The 26,017-nt window shown below is 45.0% G+C and overlaps 1 protein-coding gene across 1 annotated transcript in view; it reads left to right on the top strand.

Moving 5' to 3' along the window:
* The first annotated feature begins 723 nt into the window (after window positions 1-723).
* Window positions 724-26,017, top strand: part of C9H3orf70 (chromosome 9 C3orf70 homolog) — a 167,841-nt gene continuing 142,547 nt past the window's right edge. The window contains exon 1 of the mRNA XM_069615742.1: window positions 724-1,445. Coding sequence (XP_069471843.1) covers window positions 1,262-1,445 — 184 coding nt within the window. The 5' untranslated portion in view covers window positions 724-1,261. The remainder of the gene's footprint in view (window positions 1,446-26,017) is intronic.

Here is a 26,017-nt window from a genome sequence, read left to right on the forward strand (position 1 = left end):
ATGGGGCGGTAAATCCGCCAACCCCCATGGCGGTATCGGCAGCTTTCCGCCGTGCTCCATGGTGCATATTGCACCACGATTTCCGCCAGGGTCGTAATGAGGGCCAAAGTCATGTTTCACCTACATATGAATACTAGCGCAAGTGGATCCTGAGATGAATGCCATACCCGCCCCTGTCGGTCACCGTCTGAGATGGTGGTGCCCATAAAATCAAGCCCCCTTCCCCCCCCCCTCGGCGCCCCAACGCGAGACGTCTTTATTTCTTAAAGTGTTCCTGTGCTGTGGTCCCAGCTTTCCCTTATTTGCTACTGGACTGGGCACTGCCACAACTAAAACACTGCCCTTATTGTGGGCTTTTTCTGGTCCCCCTGTTGTGGGCCGAAGCAAGTTGAATTGGAAACAGTTTTCAGCGTCTTTTAAAGCCAGTGGCCGCATTGGAGATCCGTTGCAAATAATGGGGGGGCAAACGACATAAATATTCCTACTGTGTCTGCGTTGTGATATGTGTATCCCTCAGGGACGTTTGAGGGTCAGGGGTGAATTCCATTCCTGGGGGGGGGAGGGGGAGTAGCGGTTCCCTGTCCGGGTAATGAAGCGGTCGGGCACAGACAGGTTCAACCGCAGTGCTGATCCCTGAGGGAGACTCCAGCGGGGTCAGGCAGACCCTGCCCTGGCACCGTGGGGTGGGAGAGGGGCGGCGCTGCCTGAGCGCAGGCAGCTAAGGGGCTGAGCAGGCCGGCCATGGCGTGTCGGGTTCCGGGGCTGTGGGGTGGGCAGCGGGCGGCTCCCACACTTGGGCGGGTCCAGAGCCTCGACTGACATCCGGCGCTGGGGGTCCCCGAGTGACCGCACGCATCATCTGATGCCATCTCCGGAGGGTGGGCTCTCTGTGCCTGTCTCAGCTGCTGCTGCTGCTGCTGCCGCCAGTGACAGAGAGCTGCCAACCTCGCTACCACTCGCCCTTCTGGGTCCCTGGAGAAGGAGCCCTTCCGCACCGCGGGGCTCTCCGGGGAGGAGCCGCCACTCCGCTGGGCTCGCACCGTCCCCCCGGGGTCCCCTGCTGAAGAGCTAGTCGCCTGTGGATCTCCAGAGACCCCGCTCGCCCGACTGCCCCCTGCCGGCCTCGCCTAGAAGAGGCCCCACATCTGCAGGCTGGGGAGGACCCTCGCCCGCACCCAGGGCTCGCTCAGAGGACGCCACCCCCTGCTCCAGGGCTCGCTGGGAGTGGACCCCTGGCTCTCTCTCCGCTGCCGGGAGGAGGATGACTGCCGCGGTCGCCCTCAAGCCGCCCAAGAGCGAGAAAGTGGACGAGGCGCAAGCGCTGGCGCGCAGCTGCGCCGGGCGGCCGGACTTCCAGCCCTGCGACGGGCTCTCCATGTGCGCCACGCACAGCCACGGAAAGTGCTTCCGCCTGCACTGGTGCTGCCACCTGGGCTGGTGCCACTGTAAGTATCTCTCCCTGAGGCATGGGCATGCGCTGGGGCCCTCGGGCACTAGTATACACACACACACAAGCTGCCCCTGGCTTTCAACTTCGGAGCTACGCCAGAAGTCTGGCAGGGCTCTCTCTGGACCAACTTTTGCTTAGCTTCCGAGACTAGACTCCCTGGTAGCCCACTTCCAGAGGCTCCAGGAAGCCTCCCAAAACTCGCGCTAAAGCGGCATTCATGAGGCGGCGTCGGTGTGTGAGGGCGGCGGCGACGCCGCCTGTGCGCCGCATTCCAGTGCATCCCCGGCCGCCACAGACGGCATCACCAGCCGCCTCTCAGGCGGATCGCTACGCAAAACACTGCGCGAGGCTGGTATTCTTTTCCAGGCATGCATATGGCGCCGGAGCTCGGAAATCAAATCTGTCACTCGTTTGTAGTATGAAAATAACATATTTTCTGGGCAGTGAACCAAAACATATTTTTTTTAAAACACGCAGCTGTTTTGTAACCAAAAATAAATAAATAAAACAGCGCTTGATGAAATAGCCTGCGCGCTTACAGTTGGTTTATTGTAGTTATGACGCAAATATGATGTAATATTGAGGAATGAAGAGTATGTCCGTGTTCCTGTCACTTAGAAAATATATTTTGGTTCCGAGCTACTCATCTGCCACCCTGAGCTAAGGCATGATGCATACATGTCATGCATGTGTTTTGAGTGTATTATTCCAGTGTGCGCGCCCCTTACGGCTTGTATAAATCTTGCCGAACTCCACAGCTCGCCGACTTGTCAGGGGCACCCCGCATCTCGTACCACAGAAAGAAAAAAACGAGGGAAAACGCCACCGGCGCGCGGCAGTGATTCTCCCGCGCCTCGAGCGCCTCTGCGCTGTGGTGGGAGTGCTGCGGCCGCGGCTCTGCGCGCTACACAGCCGACTCTGAAGTCCTTTCAGCCGAACGCGGCTTCTGCTTTTTTCCTTTTCTTGACGAGTTTCCCGTTTTGTGTGGGGTGCTTGTGGTGGTGGTGGTGGGGGGGAGGGGGCTGCTGGAGAATGAGCCGCTTCTGACTGCGCGGCTAATGGAGAATCAATCCCGTCAGGCTCGCTCGCCTGAGCAGTGAAGGCGAGGAGGCGACGTGTCCGCGCGCCGCAGACAGGCGCCGGGCTGCACACGCAGCGAGCCTCCCGCTCGCCGGCCCGAGGCCCCGCAGAGCCGGGCTCCCTCCCTCCGCCCGCCCTTCCCTTCACACCCTCCTCCCCTCGCGCTAGCAGAGCCGCCGCGGCCACCGCTCGCTGACATGTGGAGACCTCCCCGCCCCTCGCAACCGCAGGCCTGTCAGACTTAAATCTCGGAGTGAAACGAAAAATCCACCGAAAGTTAAAATCGCACACTTTGCTCTACACCATTGTCGACGTAAGTCCTATGTGGGTCGGTTTAGCCTAATATTGGTGGTACCCGCGCAAAATCGTCGGCTGTTGTTTTGTGCGTTTATTTTTCTTTATAAAGAAAGACTGACTACTTGTTCATGTGGTTACAACGGTTGCTGCCCCTCCCCCATTTATGTGGTCTACCATTGATCTGGATTATATGTACTCAGACCGTGCACTGGTGTGGGGTCTGCTGGAGTCACACTTTGCAGGTGACAGCTATTGCGGCCTCACATCCTCTGCGTATTGCTATGAGCAGTGTTATAAGCAGAAAAGAACCGACGGCTGAATCGCGCGTAGGGTATTCACGAAAACCTCTGAATTATCGTTTTTTTTGTTGCTGCCACTGAAACAGTTTACAGTTATTGTCTACGGCGCCTTTACATTGTTTCCAGTGCAACATTTAAGCTTCGGCGGTGAAGAATACGCCTCTTAATATCTTTCAAACAGTAGAAAAATAACTTGCACCGCTTGCGGACGCTCAGTGCGATGTTGGCCCAGCCACATCCGATCAAATGGTGCACCGCTTCATTATACCGCAACCTCACCTAAACGCCAGACTGAATGCAGACTGCCTTCCATTTGAAAATGTCACATTCAATGCTGAGTTATACTACCGACTCAAGTCATCTGCTGGCTGTTATTTTTTCTTCGATTTTTTTTAACTATGTTTCCATAATAAGCATTATTAAATGGACAGGTCCTAACTTCCTCCTCACTCGCCTCGTCACAAATACGTGAAATGCTACCTAGAGGTCATCCATTAGTGGGAGAAAATGACCAACCTATCAAAATAATTTTGCAACCCGCGGACGTAAGGGCGCGTTGTCAGGTGTGAGTGCCCCTTGCCATGAGTCACTACTACTCAGGAGGGATTTGTTTGGTTACAATGAACAACTGAAAAGCTTTGGAGCAATTGTAACCACTGGCATTCATATTGGGCAGCTTTCATTTCATAGTTTCTAGTCCGTCTGTGCCATCACAGAAGGGGGCCAAGCCTATGAGTCTAGTACATTGTGACCATTAGCCCTTATGCGGTTGTTGCTATAGAACTACTACAAATTCTATAATCTGGATAGGGAAAATTAGGGCGTGCCCCAGCAGTCACTTAACCCATAGCTGAATTGTGTGACTGCTCGGTGCAATTGCCTGCTGGGCGTTGTAGTGTTTGGTCCCTTGAATGAATAAAGTAGACTGAAGGAAAGGTATTGTAAAAGCAAAGCACTGGAGTGGAGTATGGTGTCCCTCATGACATGGAGCCATCGTGCAACTCTAGCTGGACACTATTGTGATATGATCGTTCATATAAGAAAGAGTCTTGCTCCTCACCTCTGAAAGTCCTGGCCAATGACAAGGTCTCATGGGTGCATATTCTAGCAGCTTCTAATAGGTCAAAGGGACCAAAATCACTACCACCTTAAATGCTGTGTCAGTTGCCGGTGTGGGGAACTGTACTAAAGAGCAAAATTGAGCAAGGTCATAGGATACCTGGCTGATTAACGAAGGGTGAACACACACCTATGGGGGTTACACCTTGGTAAGTGTGTACAAGTAACTGTGAATGAATTCTGACAAAAATATATCAGGACAGTTCTGGGTTCTGCAGTTAGATTTTTAATAAAACTGCAGTTTACGTGTTTTTCGATACACTTGATAGAGAGTAACACAAGATACAACAGTATTTACACATTTTTAAGGTATAGTAGTAACCAGTTTGTGAGTGACAAATTTCAAATATTTGTAACGTCTTTTCAATGCTTACACATCCACTGAGTGGTCCTTGGGAAGGAAACCAGTGGATTTAGTGAGGTGATAGCATGTGTTAGTCAGCACATATACATCAAAACAATGAGGGGTTGAACAAGGACAACGCAGACAATATAACAGTCAACACGACAGTGTTTTGGCCAGAAAGTGAGCTTCGATGAGCTCTGATGGTGTGGCCTTCATCAGGACGCGATATTCCAAGGCGGGAAGTATCTTGTGAGGTCTGTTGAAATAAACAGAAGGGGTGTTATAGGAGTGGGCACATTCGTTGAAAACTAGCACAGGTAGAGGTATCAATACATGAAGCACCGGTGCTTACCGGAACTTCGGAGCGCAGTGGCTCAGGGAGTGGCAGTGTCAGCAGTACACTGGACGATTTTAGAGGTCCTAGAAGTGGCCATTGCTGTGGAAGTAGGAAGGACATGGAGGCTGTATTAAGCCATATGGAGTTGTGGAGCAACTAAGGGTAAAAAAGGGGTAAGAGCAAGCTTACCTTGAGGGCCTGTTGCCGCGCATAATATGGGTAGAACAGGCTGGCGTGATGAGTATGCTAGAGTCAACCGCAAAAAAAAAGCAAAGCACTGGAGTGGAGTATGGCGTCCCTCATGACATGGAGCCATCGTGCAACTCTAGCTGGACACAATTGTGATATGATCGTTCATATAAGAGTCTTGTTCCTCACCTCTGAAAGTCCTGGCCAATGACAAGGTCTCATGGGTGCATCTTCTAGCAGCTTCTAATAGGTCAAAGGGACCAAAATCACTACCACCTTAAATGTTGTGTCAGTTGCCGCTGTGGGGAACTGGCCACCGGAACCCTGAAGCTTTCCCCCTTATGCTGGTGAAGCAGAGCTCCTGGGATGGGTCACCGCTTGGCAGAGACCTGTTCTACCATCCGCTAAGGCTGTGGTGGCCATTTTTGTTTCTTCCCCAGTCGTTGCTGTGTATTATCTAATCGTCTTTTTGTCTTTTGTAATATCTTGACCGCCATGCCTACATAACTTTCAGACAATCTATTACAATAGACAAAAAGACGGCATGGCGGTGAACCAGAGCAGCGTTTTATTACAGTGCTTTTTCTGAATGAGTGTGAGATGAAATATTAGAAACGTTATTATTTTTACTATTTTCCATTAAACCTTTGATTAAATAATGACAGGTTTTAATTGCTTCTACAGGCTTGAAGTTTTAGAAACACTTGGTTTTTTGTGAGCAAATGCAAAGTTTCTTTAAAGCGTTTTCTTAAGAAGGCAGACATGCCCTGAACCAGTGTATTGAGCTTTTCTCTGGCTGCCATCATTGTAAAACACAACAGTGGTGACAACTGGAAGGTTTAGAATTCTTCTCAACCTCTGGTATTTTCTCCAGGCAAACACTCAGACCATCGTTCTTCAGTCTGCCAAGCCACTACAGAAAGAGGAAAGAACAAATGCAAATCAGGCTTGGTCCCACCCCAACAGGGGCACTCCAGCCGAACTGCTTTGCCACATCCCTTCTGCACGAGACCACAAGCATCCCCAAACATGTTTTGGCCTTGTTGGACCTCATCAGTGATGTGTAGCTTGGGTCTCTTGGCCCAGCAGGCTCGGGACCTCCATTGTTCTTCCCCTTTCTGTAATGGCTTAGCAGCCTGACGAGAGATGGGCTGTAGGGTTGCCCAGAGCAATTGCCAGAAGTTGAGATTCATTGTAAACCTTCCAGCTCTGACATCTCTTGCGCTGCTTAATTCACGCCCAGTGAGGCTGCAACATGTCTGGGGTTGCTTGTGGTCTCGAGCAGAAGGGTTGTGGCCTAGCAGTTCGGGCTGGACTGCCCCTTTGAGGTGGGACCAAGCCTGATATACATGTGGTCTTTCCCTTTTCTGTAATGGCTTGTCAGCCTGACGAGGGATGGTCTGGAGGGTTGCCCAGAGCTATCGCAAGAGGTCAAGATTAATTCTAAACCTTCCTGCCATCACCTTTTTTTGTGTGGCATCATTGTTCAGAAACTTTTCACCAGTGCAAATGTTAATATTTCCTGGTATAAGCACGAGGGCAAAAATTACCCCAGAGCAGAAACACTCTTTCAAGGCATTTTTGCAAGTTTCCCTAGCTCTGCTACCCTTCCGTTTAAAGTACTAGGGCCCATTTTGCCCTAGTACAGAAATGAACGGAATGAATACTTTTTTTTGCACTAGAGAAATGTTTTCCCTAGTGCTATTACCATGCAAAATTAAACTTGCACTGATGCAATGCTTCTGTAATTTGGCCCCTGGAGTGAAATCGTCTTATTCTAGGCCACACAGTAGGTGCATTTACAGAGTAATGAAAGCTAACATCCACAAAGGTAGGTAGAAGTATGACTCAAGCTTATGAACGCACTGAGAGGTGGGCCTTGGGACTGCCTAATGCATGACACATGAACATGGTCAATGTTTCTTATCTACGTTTTTGGTAAAGTATGAAAATACACTACGTCATGTTTTTTGGGCTCATATTCAAGTGTAGCCTACTGACACACTTGATGCTACGTGGTAGGGTTTACAAGGTGATTTCTGTTAAGGCAAGGGCTAAGTCCTTTTAGTTCTGTTTCTGCAGCCGTCCACCGGGATTGGTCACTTGGGTTGTTTTTTCCTCTTCTCATCCACATCACTTTCTTTTTCCTTCTTTATAAATATCTAGTGTGTTACAAGGTTATCCACAAACGTGTATTCTTCCATTTTCCAAACTCCCAGAAGGGAACGAAGAGGCCGCAATGCAATGCTTAGTTCCAGTTCTGGATAAAAGTTGACTGGCACAAGCCGTAACACAGTTATTTGCGCTGCAGACTGTGTGGCGGAAGGGCGGCATGCAAAGTGAAAGTGGCGCAGCAGTACGGCATGCAGCGCAAGGGTACAGAAATGTGCATTACACCCAGTGAAAGGTGAGATAAAATATGGTATTCGGGTAAGAACTGTGCTGTTGATAGGGAAAGTTTGAGGGCAGGTGTAGCATACAACTGAAAAGTGGGTTATACCGGGGATACAGGAAAGTGGCCGTATGCAGCGAAACAGTGGATGAAATACATAACTCAGAGCAAAAACCAGTGGGGTATGCAAAGTAAGCAGGAGTGTGGCATGTAAGGTAACATGGGGATGGAAGGACTGAGGGCAAAGGGAGAGCAACCTGGTAAGTATGGTAAGGCGTGGGGGAAAGATACAGCAAAAAGGGAGAGGGAAGTTGTGATGTGCAGTAAGGGAGCGGGAAGATGTAGCGTACAGAGTGTAGATGGATAATCCGCGTGCTGTAACCGGCAAAGGTGGGTAATGTGGTATGCAGGCTAAGGAAGAGGCAGACCGGCCTGATATACGTACAGGGTCTTCAATGCTGCGTTCCCCAACCTCCTCCTACCCTGACAGCACTAATGTTCATTTTCAGTGTCTTATGTTTTTTTTTAGTGGGTTTTATACCGCACACTGCTGCCATTGAAGTACTCAGAAATTGAAATTGAGGCGAATTCGGGAAGCTCCCCTTTACAGAACACAAAGGGGGTGGGTTATCCCCACTGCACCCACACACCTGGCTCGCTATAAATGGAGCTCTCAATTCGCAGAAAGTGGGTTTCTGCTTGAGTCCTCCCCACTGCCTTGCTGGATGCGCCAGCCAGCTCAGAACCTGCCCTACACTGCACTCTGTGGCTGTTTGCAGCCATCCCTCCTGTCATCTCCTGCCGGGCTGCGTGAGCCACTGCATTTGCGGCTTCAAGGAGACCACTTTGGAGCATGAGGCATGAGGCGCAACAGCCTTGGCCATCTGAACAAGAGCACTGCATATCGTAGGTGTCTGCAACCATCGGCTCTCCAGATGCGTTGAACACTGGCATCCATAATCCATCACCATTGACTGTAATGCGTACGGCCAGAGGCCGAAGTGGGCGGGAACTAAAGGGTACGACGTTCCACTACTTTCACATTAAGTCCACCATCCTTCCCTTAGTTTATTTCACTCGAGAACCGTTCCAGGCTGGCAGGGAAGGGCATCTTTTTTTTTAACTTCCCTGCTGGTAACACTCCTGTGTCACATCTAACTGAGCTGTTTCGCTGCCGATGGTTTGCTTTTATTTATTTTAATAGACTGCTTGGGACATAACGCATGTTCCCCCCCCCCAAAACCTTGACATGCGTTTGCCTTCTGCAATTAAACATGAATTGATGCAGGCTCAGCTGTCTGCACAGGTCATGTGAGTGGGGTGCATGGACATAGTCCTGGGCATGTCCCTTAAGAGGTGCAAAGATGCGTGATTGGAAAGGGGAGGGGCTAAAGCTGCATGCTGTGGGGGGACTATGACTGAAACTAATGGTGGTCATTTAAATCCATTACTTTAACTGTGTTTCCTTCAGTCTTGATAGAACTGTTGTTAAACACAACTGAGGAGCTGAGGGTACATAGAGCCACTCCATTTTCTGTTTTTTTTTACTCTCCAAGCCCTGCCTAGGGTTGATGGGAGCTCTGGTCCAAAACACGCAAAGACCCCAAAGTTGCAAACCTCTGTCATAGAGCATGGAGGGATGTGGGAGGCACCTACCTTTCGGGTAGCCATTGACATAAAGCTGTATTAACCATTTCCTCTGGATGACTACTGGTCCCATTGTCAGACCATCTGGTATATCCTTTAAAGGATTTTCTGTTATATAGGTAATACCGACTAATGTTTGATAAGAATTCAATTTTTTTTATATACATGGTTGGGGCTAACAATCTTGTGTTAAGAAAGGACTGTAAACATCAGGTGTTGCTATTACCTAATTCACTTGGATTCATTTTACGAACTGGGAGGATGCAAGAGTGAGTCGGTCCTATGGGTTTCAATCCTGTGACCCGCGGTTTTCTCCCAGATACATTTATTACCAGGCACGTCAACCAACAGAGCTGCACTTGTGTTTCACGCTGAAAAGATTTCTCAGCAGAGATTTATGTCCCTTAATTTGCTGTCTGTAAACGGAGGCTGCTGGGTCGTTGATGTATGTGTCAGTGTGAGGAATTTGACAATCTGCACGATGGGTGTGAGCTCGCCTGGGTTTTTTGAAATTTTAAAAGAAATTGAATGATGATAGATGAATCTCCGGAAAATGTGTGGGGCTAATCCGCACACATTTTCCTATGCTCACCGCACTACATATGCATAGACTTGTGTACCCGTGGTGAACACAGCCTACAGGCGCCATCCACCCGGTAAAATTTAGTTGGGATATGACAGTCAAGAGCACCTCAAGGCATTTCAGAAGGGGGAGGGCAACATTTTCCTCCTGCCATTGCTAGGCTAATGAACTAGCAAAGGCTTCATGGATGTGTCCTATCCTTGGTTAGCTCTGCTGGTGGCAGCTTTGCATATTAATCAGAGGTAATTCAAACGGTACAATGTTCATTCATCACCCATTTTTTTCCACTGCACTTTTTGCCTAAACATCTTTGCCGAAAAAAATCTTCGAAAAATATTAGGGGAGGTGGGGGCATATAAGGGGTTGGGTGGAATGGTGTATAGGGAATTAATAATAGGGGAGGAGGGATTAGGGGGCCCAAATAAAAAAATGCTAATATTTTAAAAAACGGTAGATGAATGAGCATAGAACCAATTCAAACAGGCCCATGTGGGGCCTGGCTGCAGGATTAACAAAGGAGACAGGAAACCCCAACAACCTTTGATATGCACTGTGTCAACCTGAAGCCAGCTCCCACCTCTCAGTATCAAGGGCAGCGACCTGTCATATCTGAGACTATGTGTTTACAGCAGGCAACCCCTGCAGGGGGCCCCCATTCAGAAGGTATCAGAATGTGGTTTGCAGGAAACAGAAAGTCTGTTCTCACCACTGCTTCAATGGAGACCTGCCGCTTTAATCAGGAACCACAGAGAGCTCAATTGACAAGAGAGACCCTGTGATCAACAACAGACAGGAAGATGGGTGGGACTTAGTATTACATGTTTTCACCCCTTTACCTTTTCTGTTGCAAAGCACTCTGGTTATGACCTCATGCATACAGGAGATTTTTGGTGGGGTACCCAGGATTGGTTCATTAAGGTAGAGCCTACACCAATCACTGTGGCCCGTTTGGCTTTAAAAGAGGGCCGAGCCCCTCTTTTGGGCAGATCATCTGAAGACTTTGCAAGGAGTAGCAAGAAGAACTTAGCATTGGACCCTGGCTAAAGGTACAGTCTGCCATGCAGCTTCCGCCAGTGAAGGAAGGCCAGCACTTCGAAGAGGGCAGCAAGATCCCTCCCCTAAATGTCTCCCAGGGAACAGAGGGAGATACTGAATCCAGAAGACCCACCAGCAGCTCCAGAATCGGTAACCATCCAGCACACTGTGTGTGCCCTGCTAGGCTCTTCAGCAAGCTTCCTAGTTGGGAAGTGCCAGAGAGTCTCTGAACCAAACCAAGGACAAGACAGTTACCGGCAACACTCTCCTCAGCTTTGGGCCGTCCGTCGTAAAGGACACCAGGAGCCCAGTGAAGTGTGCTAGAACTGTCTGTTGTGATAATAATACAGTGCAGTGATTATGCAGGAAACCTATGCTGCAGTGCTTTGCTGGCCTGAAATATAAAATTCTGTTGTATGATTTACCAGTTGACTTTGACAGCCAGTGTTGATTTTGAATCTCTTTGCTGAGGTTTACGCTTGTGACCCAGAGGTTGTTCAAAGATTGCGTCGGTAGGCACATTAGCCCAAAGAGCTGAACATTTTCTTCTCGCTTCAAATATTGAAAGGCTGTCCTGTGTTTTTGACATTTTTTCTAAATCTAGTAGGTAGCAGCTGACGTTTAGTTCTCGCTATTAGTTGGCCCTTCATAGCAAACTGTATAGCTAAAACTATTGGCTAAGGATTATAGATAAAGAAGAATATGGGATGTTAGAAAGTGGACACAGCCTCACGGTTGTTGGGCTTTTTGCCCACTCTTGACTACCGAGGGCTATTCTAATACATATGGCCAGTCCCACCCACAACCTTTCTCTTGCTGCCTACAACCGTCCCACCTGGGCGCTCTTTTATCCATCACTTTTACTCAGTAACATCAAACTTTAGGGTTTATGGGGCTGCAATTGTTATTTCTAAGCAGACTTCTGAAAGTCAGTGGCTTAATTGCAACTGTAAATATCCCCCTGGGGTAACAAACATGTCTTAAGCAAGTGTGCCTTCATCCACTCGATTTATAAGTAATATGTTTGTCCTTGGATCTGTCCATTGCACTGAATTCCTGTTAAGAGCAAGCATTGAAAAAGCCAAAAGTTTTGGCTTGCATATATGCATTGGATAGGCGTTTTCCAGACACTGACATCATATTCCCACTTACTTGCATCATTTTCAAGCAGTTTCTACCTTGGGGCCAGTAGTAACATTATGGCAGTCCCAAGCAAATGCCTACATTAAAGCCAACAACTTTTGCTTTGCCAATTCTTGTTTGTGTTGTTTCTAAGGCGGATAGGAAATGCAAGGCCACAGATAGATGGCACGCACAATGCTGCTTTCCATACTTGCTTCTTCACTGTGATGTTTATTCCGGGCGCGCCTGCTGTAAACTAAGAGACGAAATGCAAAACATAATTCCTGGATTTGACAAAATATCCTCCACAGTGTGGACAAGTTCACACAGTACAATCTAAAACTCAGAACCAATGCAGGCCCCCCGAATAGATTCCACGCGTCCTTTTTGATCTAACAGACACATGTAGAAACAGGCACTCCTCCCAAGTGACTGATGCCTGCCATTAGATTAGTTTGATATCCATTTACACGCTTTTAATATTATCACACATTGTGTTGAATTCTACTCACCAGCGACTATTGCCAGTCTATGTTGTTAGTGCATTATATTCTGGTATTGTTAATCTTGGGCCTGTGCGTTCAGATAAGTGAGTCCTTGGCTTTATTAACTTAATCGGGGTTACTCCACTGTACGGTGTGACGAGATTCAGGCCCCTGGTGTAATTTTTTAACAGAAAGTATGACGTCAGTGGCACATTTTCTTGCCACCCCTTTTTTTGGTTTTTACCACCTGAACAAGCTCTTCTCCTTTTCAATAAATATTACATCTCTAAAAAAAACACTATAACAATATAGTTTGCCAAACTGGGACATTTTATCACAAGTAATTTAAAAACAAAACATCTTTAAAAATGTATCAGATAATACTTTTACACAAGTAAAATGCTGTTCGAGCTAACGGGCAAAGTAGCAAAACAGACTCACCAAACAGCTGTTAGTTTCCAGTTCAAAAATAATTCATAGCAAAGCTGGTGAATTAACAGTTGATTGTTGCTTCTTTTTTAAGTAATAGCTTAATATAATTAAATATATAATAAAATCACGGTCCAATTTAATGTAATTCGACCTAAGGTATCATGTCATGCTAAGGGAATTTGCAGCTGCCAATGCCACCTCAGGTGAAAGGCCTGATAAAAAAAAACTATTGCTTCCGCAGAAGATAGAATCCGACTAGTAATTATACAATATAGAAGATATCTTTTCCTTACTTTCTGATAAAGTACACTCTAGAAATATATGCCTCACATCTTCAACAACAGTTTTACACAAAGCTCCCTCGACAGATTGTGTTGCACGCCAATTTGCAGTAAAAATGGTTAACTGAAGGACGTTTATTCTAAATTTAGCGTAAAACTTTCTCTTCTTAGGGTCAACCACCCAATTAAAATACGCTTCGCAAACCCCAAGTAGTTTTAATGGCAAGATAGTCAGTCGAGTGAGGGTGAATTATCCATCTTTGCGGAGAGGAAATGCGCCACAGCGCAATCATTAAATTACATTTTGATTTGGAAACGATACAATGTTATGCTATAAGGTGTTACATACCATGTGTAAGCTTGCTTCAAATTAACAAGAAGTGATTTAACAAGCGCTAGCCATTTCCATCGCTGCCTAGTGATATTTTCGGTTAATTCTGGAATGATCTTTTTGTGTAGAAACAATTTTTCCTAAGAATTAAATCCAAGCCAATACATAATAGGCCGTAAAAGCACACTGTATGACATTGTATTCAATCAGCAAAATACCTAATTCTAAAAATAATGGTGTTGTGGGGGCACTTTGAGGGATCAAAAAGTTTTTTTTAAAACAAGACCTTTCATTTACATCTAAATGCAAGGATGGGGTGAAGCCCCAACAGTCTGCTCTGTATTGACAAACTGAGGGCCCATGAGTTTTGCATACTTCTATTGTTGGAAGAATTCCTTTTCCTCCAAATCTCTTTGCGAAAGTTAAAGTTACCTCAGCACAATGCTTGAAAACTAGCTATTTGCAAACAAAATGCGCTTCCCATGTACCATTAGACGAGAACCTGGTCCCTAGCTAATCAAAGAATGGGACCTGTTTAATTGGAGGCCTGTTATAATAAAGTCTTATTCTGATAGGATTTTGGACATGGCACGGCATAATAACAGTTTTATCCAGACTAACAACAAGGGATTGGTCATTACAAAATGGTTTGATGACTTCCAGCTGTTTTTTAATACCTCGCAAAGATTTAGAAATGAATATGGCATCTGCATAAAGCAGAATGGCTATCCTGGTGCCACCTACTAGGGGAGTGTCGCAGTTCTGTTCTTCAATAAGGGTTGCTAAATTGTTGCTTTTCAATAGAAAGAGCAGTGGAGCAAGGACACATCCTTGACGGACACTACATGCTGTCGCGAAATAATCATGCATTCTCCGCCTTGGCCATAACACACCCTAGCCACTTTGTTTTTTATGGAATGCTTGAAATATCTTTACAATGCGCACAGAATATCTTTTTTCAATTATAAATTCCCATAGTCGAAGGCGGTTAACTCAGTATTTGGGGTTTAATTACAGCCCCAGAATGATATGAACTGAAAGGCCAGGTTAGGCCTGTAATGCGAAATGCACGCATCCTATGGAAAGACATACTGGCAGAGTGACAAGCCAGTCTTAAAACATCAACACTGCGAATGTGCCAAGCAAATTCAAATACATGTACTTCTGCAGTTGAAACAAGGAGCATGTTAAAGGTGAAGCCCGATTGCAGAGAGGCATTGGGAAGACACATTGTGTATGTTTAATGAACAGCAGCATTTTACTTGCATCTACCACATTAAAAAAGGCTGTTTATAAAACAAAAGAAATATACTTTCTGCTGGGGCCTTGCATGTGATGAAGCTGAAATAATAAATATATGGGGAAAATGTTGCTAAGAATGAACATATCATGATGATAAAATGAACAGTGATGTGCAAACATGTTACAAATAACAGGAAGACCTCATGTCTAAAGAAAGATATTATGAGAAACCTTCTTCCCCCATTACATGCTATGCTCTTCTGTCTCTCTGAAAGACAATTGCTTTGAATCTTCCAGGCCTGAGCAGAAGGGATTTGCTCCTGCTTTACAGGAATTTATTGGGGTGCTCGATAAACAGAGAGACTGCTATTAAGTGTAATGAGCTTTGTAAAACACCCCAAATTCAAGAAATTGTGTGGACTATCACTGGCCTGACTGGGAGATGGCCTGCCATTAAAAGTGTCACAGGACATCAGAGACCCATCTGGCTTGGAGATAAAATCTCTTCAGCATCCATTAACTCCGTTTTTAGAATTCACTAGAATGAGTAATCATTTTATACCAGCCTGTCAACAGAGAGCAGAGAGGCCTGGAACACATGTTTCAAGAGAAATGAAACTTAAAAATAAATATGTATATAGGTGGCCATAATCTTATATCAGAAACAACGTTTTACCCAGTAACATCTGAACCATGATACTCACAAAAATGGGATACATGCCATTTTAAAGCTTGTTCCGAGCATGTCATGTTGATGTCATTTGTATCTACATTTGATTTTTGGGACTCAAGTTATAATCAAAAATGTGTTTCTAGCTTCCCCAAAAAATGTTCGGAATTCAAAAAGTGGGGAGCTGTTGGATTATTAAATTAGATACCTGGGTAGAACATTTTACACTATTAACTATTATCATTTTTGTGAAAAGTGTGAAAAACCACAGTTCCTATGGGCAATACCTGCGAAATAGATTAGGAGAACATAATATATATATATAATATACTTGTGAAAGTGTGTGTGTTGTATGTTTGGGGTTGGCTCCAGCCCCATAAGAGTGGGCTGACATTTTGGCTTGAGGTCGGCATACCAGTCTGGGGTGTACTGCCGATAGTGACATTTTACTAACCCCACCAATTCGTCCTGCACAGGGCAGGATCCGGCCCTGTGCTATCAGTCTAGGCTATTTTGGGAGATTGACGATTTTGCTACTTTTTCAAAAATAAGAAATTAGGACACAAGTTCATCATACCAGTCTGGGGTGTACTGGGGATAGTGACATTTGACCAACTCCACCCATTCACCCTGCACAGGGGCAGAGTGAGGCCTGGCCCTCTGCTGTCAGTATAGGAGATTTCGGGAGATTGCTGATTTTTCCGATTTTTCAAAAATAGAAGGTTAGGACATAATATAACATACACAAGGCTATAGCAGACCTCCACGTGCATGTCAGCTGCAGACCCAGGCAACGCCGGGGGAGGGAGGGTACTGCTACTATATAGATAATATGACTTTTATTTGGAAATTGCATATTTTGTCATGTTGTGACTTTTTGGGTGAAACCTTGGAGGAAGAGAGGACCATACATTTCCAATGAAAATTCAGTGCTAATAAGTTAACACCTCCTGATCTCAATGTTTCAGCGGGGTAGCTTATAGGGTAAAAAAAAAACTCGCTCTATGGGGAGGCGACACCCTTGCCTAAAAAACAACTGGGAGAGCTGCCTAAAAATCTTGAAGGAGACTTGCCTATAATCCATCTGGGTGAAGCCTGACATTACCTGGGTGGAAAGGAGTCCAGATTGCTGCAGGAGTATTTCACCTGGTAAACGGCAACTGCGAAAGCCTAACATCTGACTGGACCCTATGGTTAAGGAGAGCCAAATGAGGGATGGATGCTGGTGGCTATCTTGACTAAAGTGCTTGACCAGATCCCTGCACTTTTCCAAAAGAGGAGCCCTGCTGACTTTCCTTGAGCACCAAAAATTGAGATTTCCAATGTAAGTAGATGAACCCAAATGAAACCAAGTGTGTGGGGGATCTGCCTGCCATAATATTTTCCCTTAATAGTGGGTGGGAGGCAAACTGTGTAGACCCCGAGCATATTTGACTGAATATTCATCTAATCAACTCCCATATAAATTGATGCAAGGGGAACTCAGGGGAGTTCGAAACCTTCATCCTCTTTCCTAGCAGTAACTTAATTTATAGTGATTAAAAAAACTAGTTACATCTATTCTTCCTATCAACCCTAGACTTCTCGAAAGAAAAGGGGTGCCCTTGTCCAGAAATGAAAATCCTAAACTGTCCCCACTCCCCAGACCCTGCCTTTAAACAGGGAGGTGCTAAATATAACTAAAGCCTGGGTTTTTGGTGCTGGGGAGAGAAGTGCTTGCCAAGTGAAATCAAGTGGAATTCTCCATTCAATAATGGCTACTCTTTCCTGAGAGTGAGTAACTTACCCTACTAGTAGAAGGATATTGTATTGTTTTGGGGTGAAGAAGAAAGAAGGGTTCTATCAATGAAAAGTATTCTCAAAAGTCTGTGTGATTTCAGCTGTGCATTTGTTTTAAAACTAAGCTCGTATTAAGAAATGTGAATGCTTAGGAGTTACTAATGTTCCAAGGTATTATTTAATTTTGCCATCAAAGGGGTTCGTGGGACAAAAGGTTTGACCTGTTTATTTGGCCTGTGTTCCCTATCCCTGAGACAAAAAAGAAAAAGTGTGTTTTGTATTGAAGCTTTGTTTTGTGCCACAGAGAAGGTAGCGCGTGTAACTATTTGTGGTGAATATATAATTTAAATAAATATATATTCTTTCTATACCCCGGCCTGGTTCTTGGCTCATTGTTGGCAGAGGGGAGGGATCTACACTCCTCTGTTTGGGGCATAGCTAGGGTTAGCTGAACAAAAATACATTATTTATGGTTTAGCACCTTGATTGGGCGGAAGGAACTCACCAGGTTAATGGTTGTCTCTCAATACATCAGCACATGACCAACTCTATTGTAAAACCTACAAATAAGTAGAATAGATGGGATCTTCTATAATTAGCACAATTATGTGTAAGAGCAGCTAAGATGAAACACCAATCAATGGTGCTTCTGATCTGTTTGAATCACACATGGAAGGGTGAAATTAAGTTATTAGTGTCAACCCGTTCTTCAAGGCGGTTTAACAACATTTTCCCGAAAACCTTAGCAAGGCTATCAACTATGAAGAGAGTTTGATAGTTTCTAAATAAATATTTATCTCCCATTTTAAAAAGGGGAACAATCTCAGCTGTAGTTTAGCCTTTGGAGACAGTCCTCTGAGCGTTGATATCATTAAACATCTTTCTGAGTCAAAAATGTAAAATTTTTGCCCAAAAGATCAAAATCAATCTTATCCAGACCACATGCTTTATTTGGCTTCTGGAGCTTTAAGTGCAGCTGAAACTACCATTTCACTCAATTCTAGTGATGATTCACATAGTGACAGAGGGGCAAAATCAGAGGCATCGCAACCTCCATGTAAAGAAATGCTAATTCCAGGTCTGTGGTGGGATCATTTTGGTCTCCCGTTGTTTCAACAAAGTAAATTACTTTGTGTTCATTTACTTTGTTGCAAACACTTCGAATTGCTTCAAATCTGGTACACGTATTTAAGGGTTAAGGGGTAAAATGAGGGTTTGGGCGGGGGTGGTAGAGAAGGGAAGGGAAAGGTGGGGTACGTGGGGATACCCCCAATCAAAAAAATGTGAAAAAATAATTTACAGTGATTGCAGCGAAGTAAATAACCACAGAGTAACTTGCTTGGTTGTAATAATGTAGAACCATCACTACATCAAGGGCTAATAAGTTCAGTCTTGGCTGGCCTCATGATATGATATACCAGAAGTGTTTGTGGTCTTTTTCATTGGCCACAGACAGCAACGCATTTCACATTTGCTCAAAAGCCTCTTGTTTTGCCCTTTAAATTAGGGAGTTATATTCAGCTCTATTACTTGGAGATTATTGCTGTTGTTGGTTTTTAGTTCAATATTAAGGGCTTGTTTAGCATCTCTACAGTCATCATCGAACCAAGAATTAGGATCATTAAAATTGCTACGGGTGGAATACCTGTTGAGATTACATGACGGGCAAAGGAGTACAAGAATAAGGTTCCATGTAATAATGTCGCCACAAAAATATCGCCATACAAAAATATCGCCGAAAAATTGTCGTTTTTTGTGGCGACATTATTGCATGGAACATCCAAATTATTATTATAATTTTTTTTAAATGTTTTTTTTTTTTGCCCCTATCGCCACATATATGGTCACCCAAATAATATCGCATTGACATTTTCCCGGCGATATTATTTACAGCGACCATATATGTGGCGATATTAATACTTGATACCAAGAATAATTGGTACATTCGGTCTATGGCTACTCTTCCTGTGAACCTTGCCTCCTCGTCATAAGTAAAAAAGGAATGAGAGTGAAATTAATTTCAGGAATGTGTGTTCAATCCAGTGTATTCAATCTTATAGCCCGCCTACCACTAGGTGCAATGAGATCAGAAGTTGCTCTTGCCTGATGAAAGCTGGCATTAATAGGTTACAATAAGTCCACAACTGTTGGATCATGGTCATTCTGCAGTCTCTGTGTCACTATCGATTCGTACATTAACCTCCAACTGATCAGATTGACCAAAATATAATCAATGTAAGAACTTAAAAGAATTCTTCCAAAAAGTTGGTCACTGTAACATTGACAGTTGACTGCGTGTAGGTGGAGCTCAGCCATTTTAGAAGCATTGTGGAGGGTGCCTTGATGGGTTCGTCGAGGAGGAGAACAGACTGTGGTCCTCATTACAAGTATGGCAGAGTGGGAAAAAATTGACGGTAACAGAATTACCGCTAATATTCCCACTCTGCCATACTACGAGGATGTCCCTGGAATGGAGGATTTACCTCCAGCATGCTGAAGGTGAACCCTGCAGCTGTCTGCTGAAAAATCAGCAAAACCAGCAGCATTACCACAGCAGAATTAATGTTGCAGTAATTCCGGCAAAAAAGCCCCATATGGACTCATAAAAAAATGGGGATTTACACCGCCACCACCACTTGTAATCCAACAGTATTTACACCGGACCAAGTGGCAGTAACAGTAATTCAGTTGGGCGGTATTCTCCAGCAGATTAGTCAGAATACCACTCAACTCGTAAAGAGGCCCTTATATCTAGGACAGCCCAACCTGCGTCTTCTGCATCGAGGGTGCACTTCACTATAGATAGTGGTTTGAACTGCACATTAAAATCCCCAACAACCAAAGCTACCACTTCGTTGTCTATACAACAAGTGGCTTTTGGTTGGGTGACCAGTGTATCTAAGCCCTCAACTGAAATTAAGTGTACTTTCCCTCCTCTAGGTCTTGGATAAATATTTAAAAGTATCATTTTCAAAACTCTGCTTGAGTGGAAAGATAAATACTTGAAATCCGGACAATTTACTTTTTACCATTTTAAAACCTAGATTCAAGCGCATTCAAACTCTCAGCCCCTTGCTTGGTATGCCTTTACCTCTCTTGATTGCTAGGGTTTGAAAACACTGGTATTCAGTTTTCAACGCTTGGGCCAATGACCAGGTTTCCTGGAAACAAATAATGGAGACATGGCTGATAGTCTTGCCAGCTCAGATGATCATACTTGGGCATTAGGCCCGCAATATTCCAAGATACAATCAATATCCAGCTTTCTTGGGGGATCTTGTATGTACCAGGGTAAGGGTGAACCACAAAGAGGGGGGAAGAGTGTCAGTTGCTCATCTTGCAAGCACAAGGAATTTATTTGGATGCTGAGGGCCCAGGAGTATCAATTAGGGGTTACTGGCTCAGGTGAGGGACTGTAGGGATTTCTCTACACCCTGTTAAACATAAATCAGTGGCAGGCTTATTTGTCTGACATGGAGACTAATGGAGCAAAGGAGGAGGAAGTAAGAACACCATAAGGATTAGTAGTTTGGGCACAAGTTACAGAAGAGTAAAGGTCAGTATGTAAGACCCTCACTTTAACACGCAAATGCCTCAGCCTCACTGCCCCACCCTACCTATCCGAAACTATCACTAGAGATACCGCCTCTCGTCCCAGGAGAAGACACTACGCTAACCAACTGCGCATACCTCCCATCAAAAGAGCTAAAGCAGGGGGAATCGGTTTTCCACATTTAGCACCCAAACTTCGGAATGCCTTGCCCAAGGAACTCAGAGCCGAAACCTCCCTCAAAGCTTTCCACAAAACCCTCAAAACAACACTCTTTAACTAACTTCTCCCCCCGCTTCCCTCTACCCCCTCGCCTACCTTACTCAGCATGTCTCTATTTCCTTTTACCATTGTTTGTTTCTTTTCATACTTCACTGTCATATAACTAAGTATTTTTCCTCAGTAACCAGCAACTATGTCTGTAACAGCGCCACTATGCCCAAGGGCTGCTGCGTGCTTTATCAATGTTAATAAATAATTAAATACATGCAAGGAACCATTCACTGTTGGAAGCCGTCAGACTATCCTATGACCATAGGAGAACCCTTTGGGGATATATCCTTAAGTCAAGTCACCAAGAGACCTGCCACCAGTAAGTGGTTGGCAAAACGTACTCTAATACGAAAGGGAGGGAGCAGTGCAGTGCATACGATAACAGTAAAATAAATAAAAAAAACAATAAATGAAATAAATAAGAAGTGTAGCCAAGTGGAAGCAAGTGCAGGAGTAAGTGCAGACATCAGGTGTCAGGTGCTGGTAGGGGGCTGTATGCATACAGAGAACAGCCCCCAAGTGCAGAGGGGTTGCCAGGGGACAGTGCAGGTGTGCATGTGTCAGGGAGGGGACCTGGGCCCGAGAACAGAGGGTAGCCAGGTGACCAGTGCAAATTCAGTCACAGTCAGGAGTTCAGCAGGGGAGAGGGGGAGAGAAAGCAGAAGCAAAGAGGAAGGTCCTGAGGTGCTTCTGGAACTGGAGATGGTTCTTCTCAAGTTTCAGTGAGGCAGGGAGGCTGTTCCAGAGGCAGGCTCCTGCCGAAGAAAGAGATCTACCACAAACTCGTTGCTTGGAGAAGCGACTGACCCTGAGGGAGTTGGAGGCAGATGAGAGAAGTGCTCTAGAAGGAAGATATTTAGGAAGAGAGAGTTGAAGGTATCGAGGCCCCAGAAGGTCTTGTGGACAATGCAGAGGGTTTTGAATTAATCCTCGCAGCCACTGGGAGCCAGTGCAGAGATTTCAGTCGTGGAGTGAGGTGGGTAACTCATTCCAAAGGTGAGAGCAGGACACTGGAGGTGAGTGGCGCTAGTGACTCTCTTGGCGCTTCCTGATGACATCATCATACCATTTGCATGCAGAGACTAGATCAGGGATCCAATGCCTGGGTTTAGAAAGGGAAGGGATTTTGCTCCTAATAGGGTTATGTGAGGTGAAGTATGGCTTCAGCACCAGGGCCTCCCCAAATTGCATTGGAACCATAATACTAGTCACAAAATGTTCTGTAGCTAGAATGGAGTTCCTTTTTATGAAGAAGGGTGGTCTGTATTCTGATCTATGGGGGGCTTTTGCCACCTGAAACAGCCGAGCAATAATGTGTGTCCTACTTGCTCGGTAGACTAGTACAATGCTTGAACCCAGTGAGGTGGCGCATGGAGTGGCGGGGTGGAAGATATTGTCCTCCCACCAATCACACTAACACTAGATGGGGCATTGCCAGCTTTTCACTGTTTGCTAAAGGAAATGTACATTTGTTGATAACATTCTTCATTCTAAGTTGCCCTCTAGCCTTGGTGTGTATTTAGGCCGTTTTCCATATCACTGCATTCCTACTATGCTGTAGTTTCAGGTCAATGTATCAATTTAATCTGTGTTTTGTATTGTGCCACACGCACACAGGGCCTTCTCGATCTGCAAACGAATGCTCCCCTTGCACAGTTGATCAAATTAAGGCTGCATACATTTTCCCTGCCTCAGGAAATTAAGAGTATCGCAGGTAGTTCTGGGATAGATTGCAGTCAGCCATTTTGTATGATGGAATCCCTCTCAGGAATTATCCAGGCTATGCACATAGTGACCAGCTGTGTCCCTAATGTCGTCTCTTGTCAGCGCGGTTCCATTTGTCCTGTTATGCTCTGCATTGGTGTATTCGAGGTTAAGGACTTGTTGTGGCCATGGCCAGTGCCACTGCTTGGATATCTATACTTGATGCTTTGTTGTTGGATCATTCATTTAGTTGTAGGACTGATCTGGTTCCCTTTACTTAGGAGTCAAGCCGTCCATCTGCTTCTTTACACAGAGGATTTGTTTCTCTTAGTGGGAATGGTTCACTCTTTACATACCACACATGGAAGGATATTTTAAGTGAAATTATTTTATTGGGAACATGGGCAGAGGTAATACCTCATAAAAAGTGCTCACTAGTACACAAATAATTGACACTTTTTGCAAAGGTACATGCCCGGGTAAAAAAAAAAGTATACGTTTCTACTTTTCAGCTAGGATTGAGTTTGGCTTGGAAACCCTAATAAGGTGCATTCTAAGACTATTCAGGATAAAAGGCACATATTAGCAAAAAGTATCGATCAGTATTCGGCTATGTAGTTATGTATGTATGTATGCATCTATGTATGTCTGTAGGTATGTATGTATATGGTGACTTTGAGACAGCACAAATCTATCTGTGAAGCAGCAGAGCACTGCATTGTACACAAAGAGGATGTTGGATAGACTAGTAGGGATACAATTATATGGATAGCCTTGTATTGGTATACTTAGAAGCACTTGAAGACAAGGTTTGCAGAGGGGACATGTGCGGAAAATAGTATAGTGGTTCTGAAAAGTTGTACAGTTAAAATGAAGGCCATTTTTGCGTGGATGGACCTTTAATCATCTTAAACCAAACAGGCCCACCACCTAAGAAGTGAGTACACGGTTGTACATAAAGCATGTTTATTGTACAACTTTCTGGGGGAAAGTTAGATGGTGTTACAGGACCAAACTAACCCAAGTCTCACCAAACCACATCAGTTCACATTCCTCAGACATGGAAGTCATCATGGAGGAACAGCAAGGACTAGCGAGCCACACCGAACCAGGGAAGATCAGACCGTGCAGTTTCTGGGCTCCACCCAGAGTCCATCTCCTATAACTGTGTGTGTTCCCGGCTGAGAAGCCAGCGTACAGCTGGGAACCCTGCCGTTCCAGGACTATCCATCACTGCCATGTAACGGGCTACCATTGCAGCAGGAGATAAGATGGTGTAGGGAAGACCGGTCTCAAAAGCAGCAGTAAGGGCTCTTGGGTACTGGGTCCATTTTCGTTCCACTCCAGTGTTGACAATTAAAAGCCAGTGGCTCCTGAATCCTGCAGGTCTGGGGATAATGTGTAGGGATCCCTGGTTTGCCTTCTTTGGGGTTGCTGACTGGTCCTTTATTCCCTGTAATATAGGTTTCCCTGAAAGTAATAGAAGCCAGAACATTCATAAAAATTGACTTAAAATAATGTTTGCATCTGTGGCTTGGCAAAGTCTCTTTAAGCGTGCCATCGATGAAGGATGTCTGTTTAACTTTAATTGAAAAAGCCACTGCAGTAAAACATATTCCAAACTTCTAGTGAGCCATGTTGCCAGGCATGCCCTGGATAAGAAGTCTATGGAGACTTGGGTTTGAAAATGTGACTCCCCTTCGCGGATTTCATTGACAGTTTCCTCTTTCTTAGATATTTTTGTTGTGCTCTTAGTAAGACATGCCTGGAGTTGCTTTCAAGACACTCATGCATTAGCAATGCCATGTCTGTTTCATTTTTCACCATCCCTGCTAATAGTTTGGTTGCTGTCATCATGCTTTGTTGTTTCAGAATTTTGTGAAGGAGAGCAGCCACCTGGTCCGAGACAGACAAATACTCCAAAATGATTCTGCTGTCGATTTCCATATAAATATAATTCTACAGTGTGTATGTCATTGCTAGAGGTGTATATAAATATAATTCTACAGTGTGTATGTCATTGCTAGAGGTGTATTTCATACTGCATCTTGTTCGATTTCGCTGCAGGTTACGGGTTCTTTCCAATTCTCCATACACGCAATTCAATGCACTGTATAGGGGGATTATGCCTAGTGGAGAAGGATAATGGGACTGCAGTATAATTGCAGTGCCCTCCCTCGTCCAGTTTATTTGTAGCTGTTTTATGCACCTTCAATATAAGCAGGGATGGTAGAATTTATTGGCGTTTTACTATTATTGGCAACCCCGGTTTAGCATTCACTCAGCGCTTAACCCCGAAACCAGCCCACTCCATTCATGATTTGTCAGTCACCTCTTTTCCTACTTGCTGTTTTTTTTATTGTTTTTATCTTCGCTGTTAAGTACTTGGGATATGAAATTCAGAAGGAATGAGGGGGAATTATCCCCTCAGAGAATAAATACCCATTCCCTGAAATGCCTGTGGGTCAGCTCATATATATGCATCTGCAAAGTTTGAATGAAGAGTTCATAACTGGCAAGCATTGGGTTTGGATGACCGGCCTCCCATCATGCTTAGCGACCCAGGCGTCTGCAGTTCAGAGCCTGCCAATAACTGAACGATACGCTGCAGTAGCACCTGCGTCTGCAGACGTTCATATCTCCAACCCTGGGAAGGAGGACTGCTCTGTCGCTAGTGCTCGCCACAACAAATGGTCGGGACAAGTGTGGGTAGGGACACTGGGACACTCTTTGAAACTTACTTCAAAAGTCATCAGCAGAGCAGCCATTAACCACACAGGGCTGGAAAGGAGCTCTGCGCTTCTGAGCGTGTTAGGGCGCAGGAGTTCCCTGCCAGCCAAAGGCAGGGCCACCTGCAGAAGGTTTATACCCCAGATGCTGGGTGGGAGTAAACGCAATGTGCTGGTTACTGCTTTGTGGTTTGTCAAGTGGTGGCAGTGGAAAACATGAACTGGTGGTATTCTGGCTGCATCCAAAAAGGAGGAACAAATAGGAAGCAGGGTTAGTGGGTGTGCGGGGCTGGTTGGAGCTTGACCTCTGGGTTGCAACTTTCAATGGCTCTTGTTGCTTTGCGGCTAGACTAGACATTACCTGGGATAATAAACTAATGTCACTAGATCCATCCCTGACAGAAATATAAAAGCAATACTTTCATAAATAGAAATCTTTGGAACCGTGCGTGCAAATTAAACCCCTGTGTGTGCAAATTAAAGAAGATACTATGTGACACACCTTTTTAGGACATGTCTATTAGAGTTATCTGTGAATTATCATTTACACTAAAATGCACATTTACAGTGTAATTTTTCTACATGAAAAGTATAGGAAGCTCATCCATATATGACAGTTTACAGTTCTAATGTTCATTTCCTTTA

The sequence above is a fragment of the Ambystoma mexicanum genome, chromosome 9 (assembly GCF_040938575.1).
Source record: "Ambystoma mexicanum isolate Mex_15411 chromosome 9, UKY_AmexF1_1, whole genome shotgun sequence".
In the NCBI taxonomy this organism is placed as follows: domain Eukaryota; kingdom Metazoa; phylum Chordata; class Amphibia; order Caudata; family Ambystomatidae; genus Ambystoma; species Ambystoma mexicanum.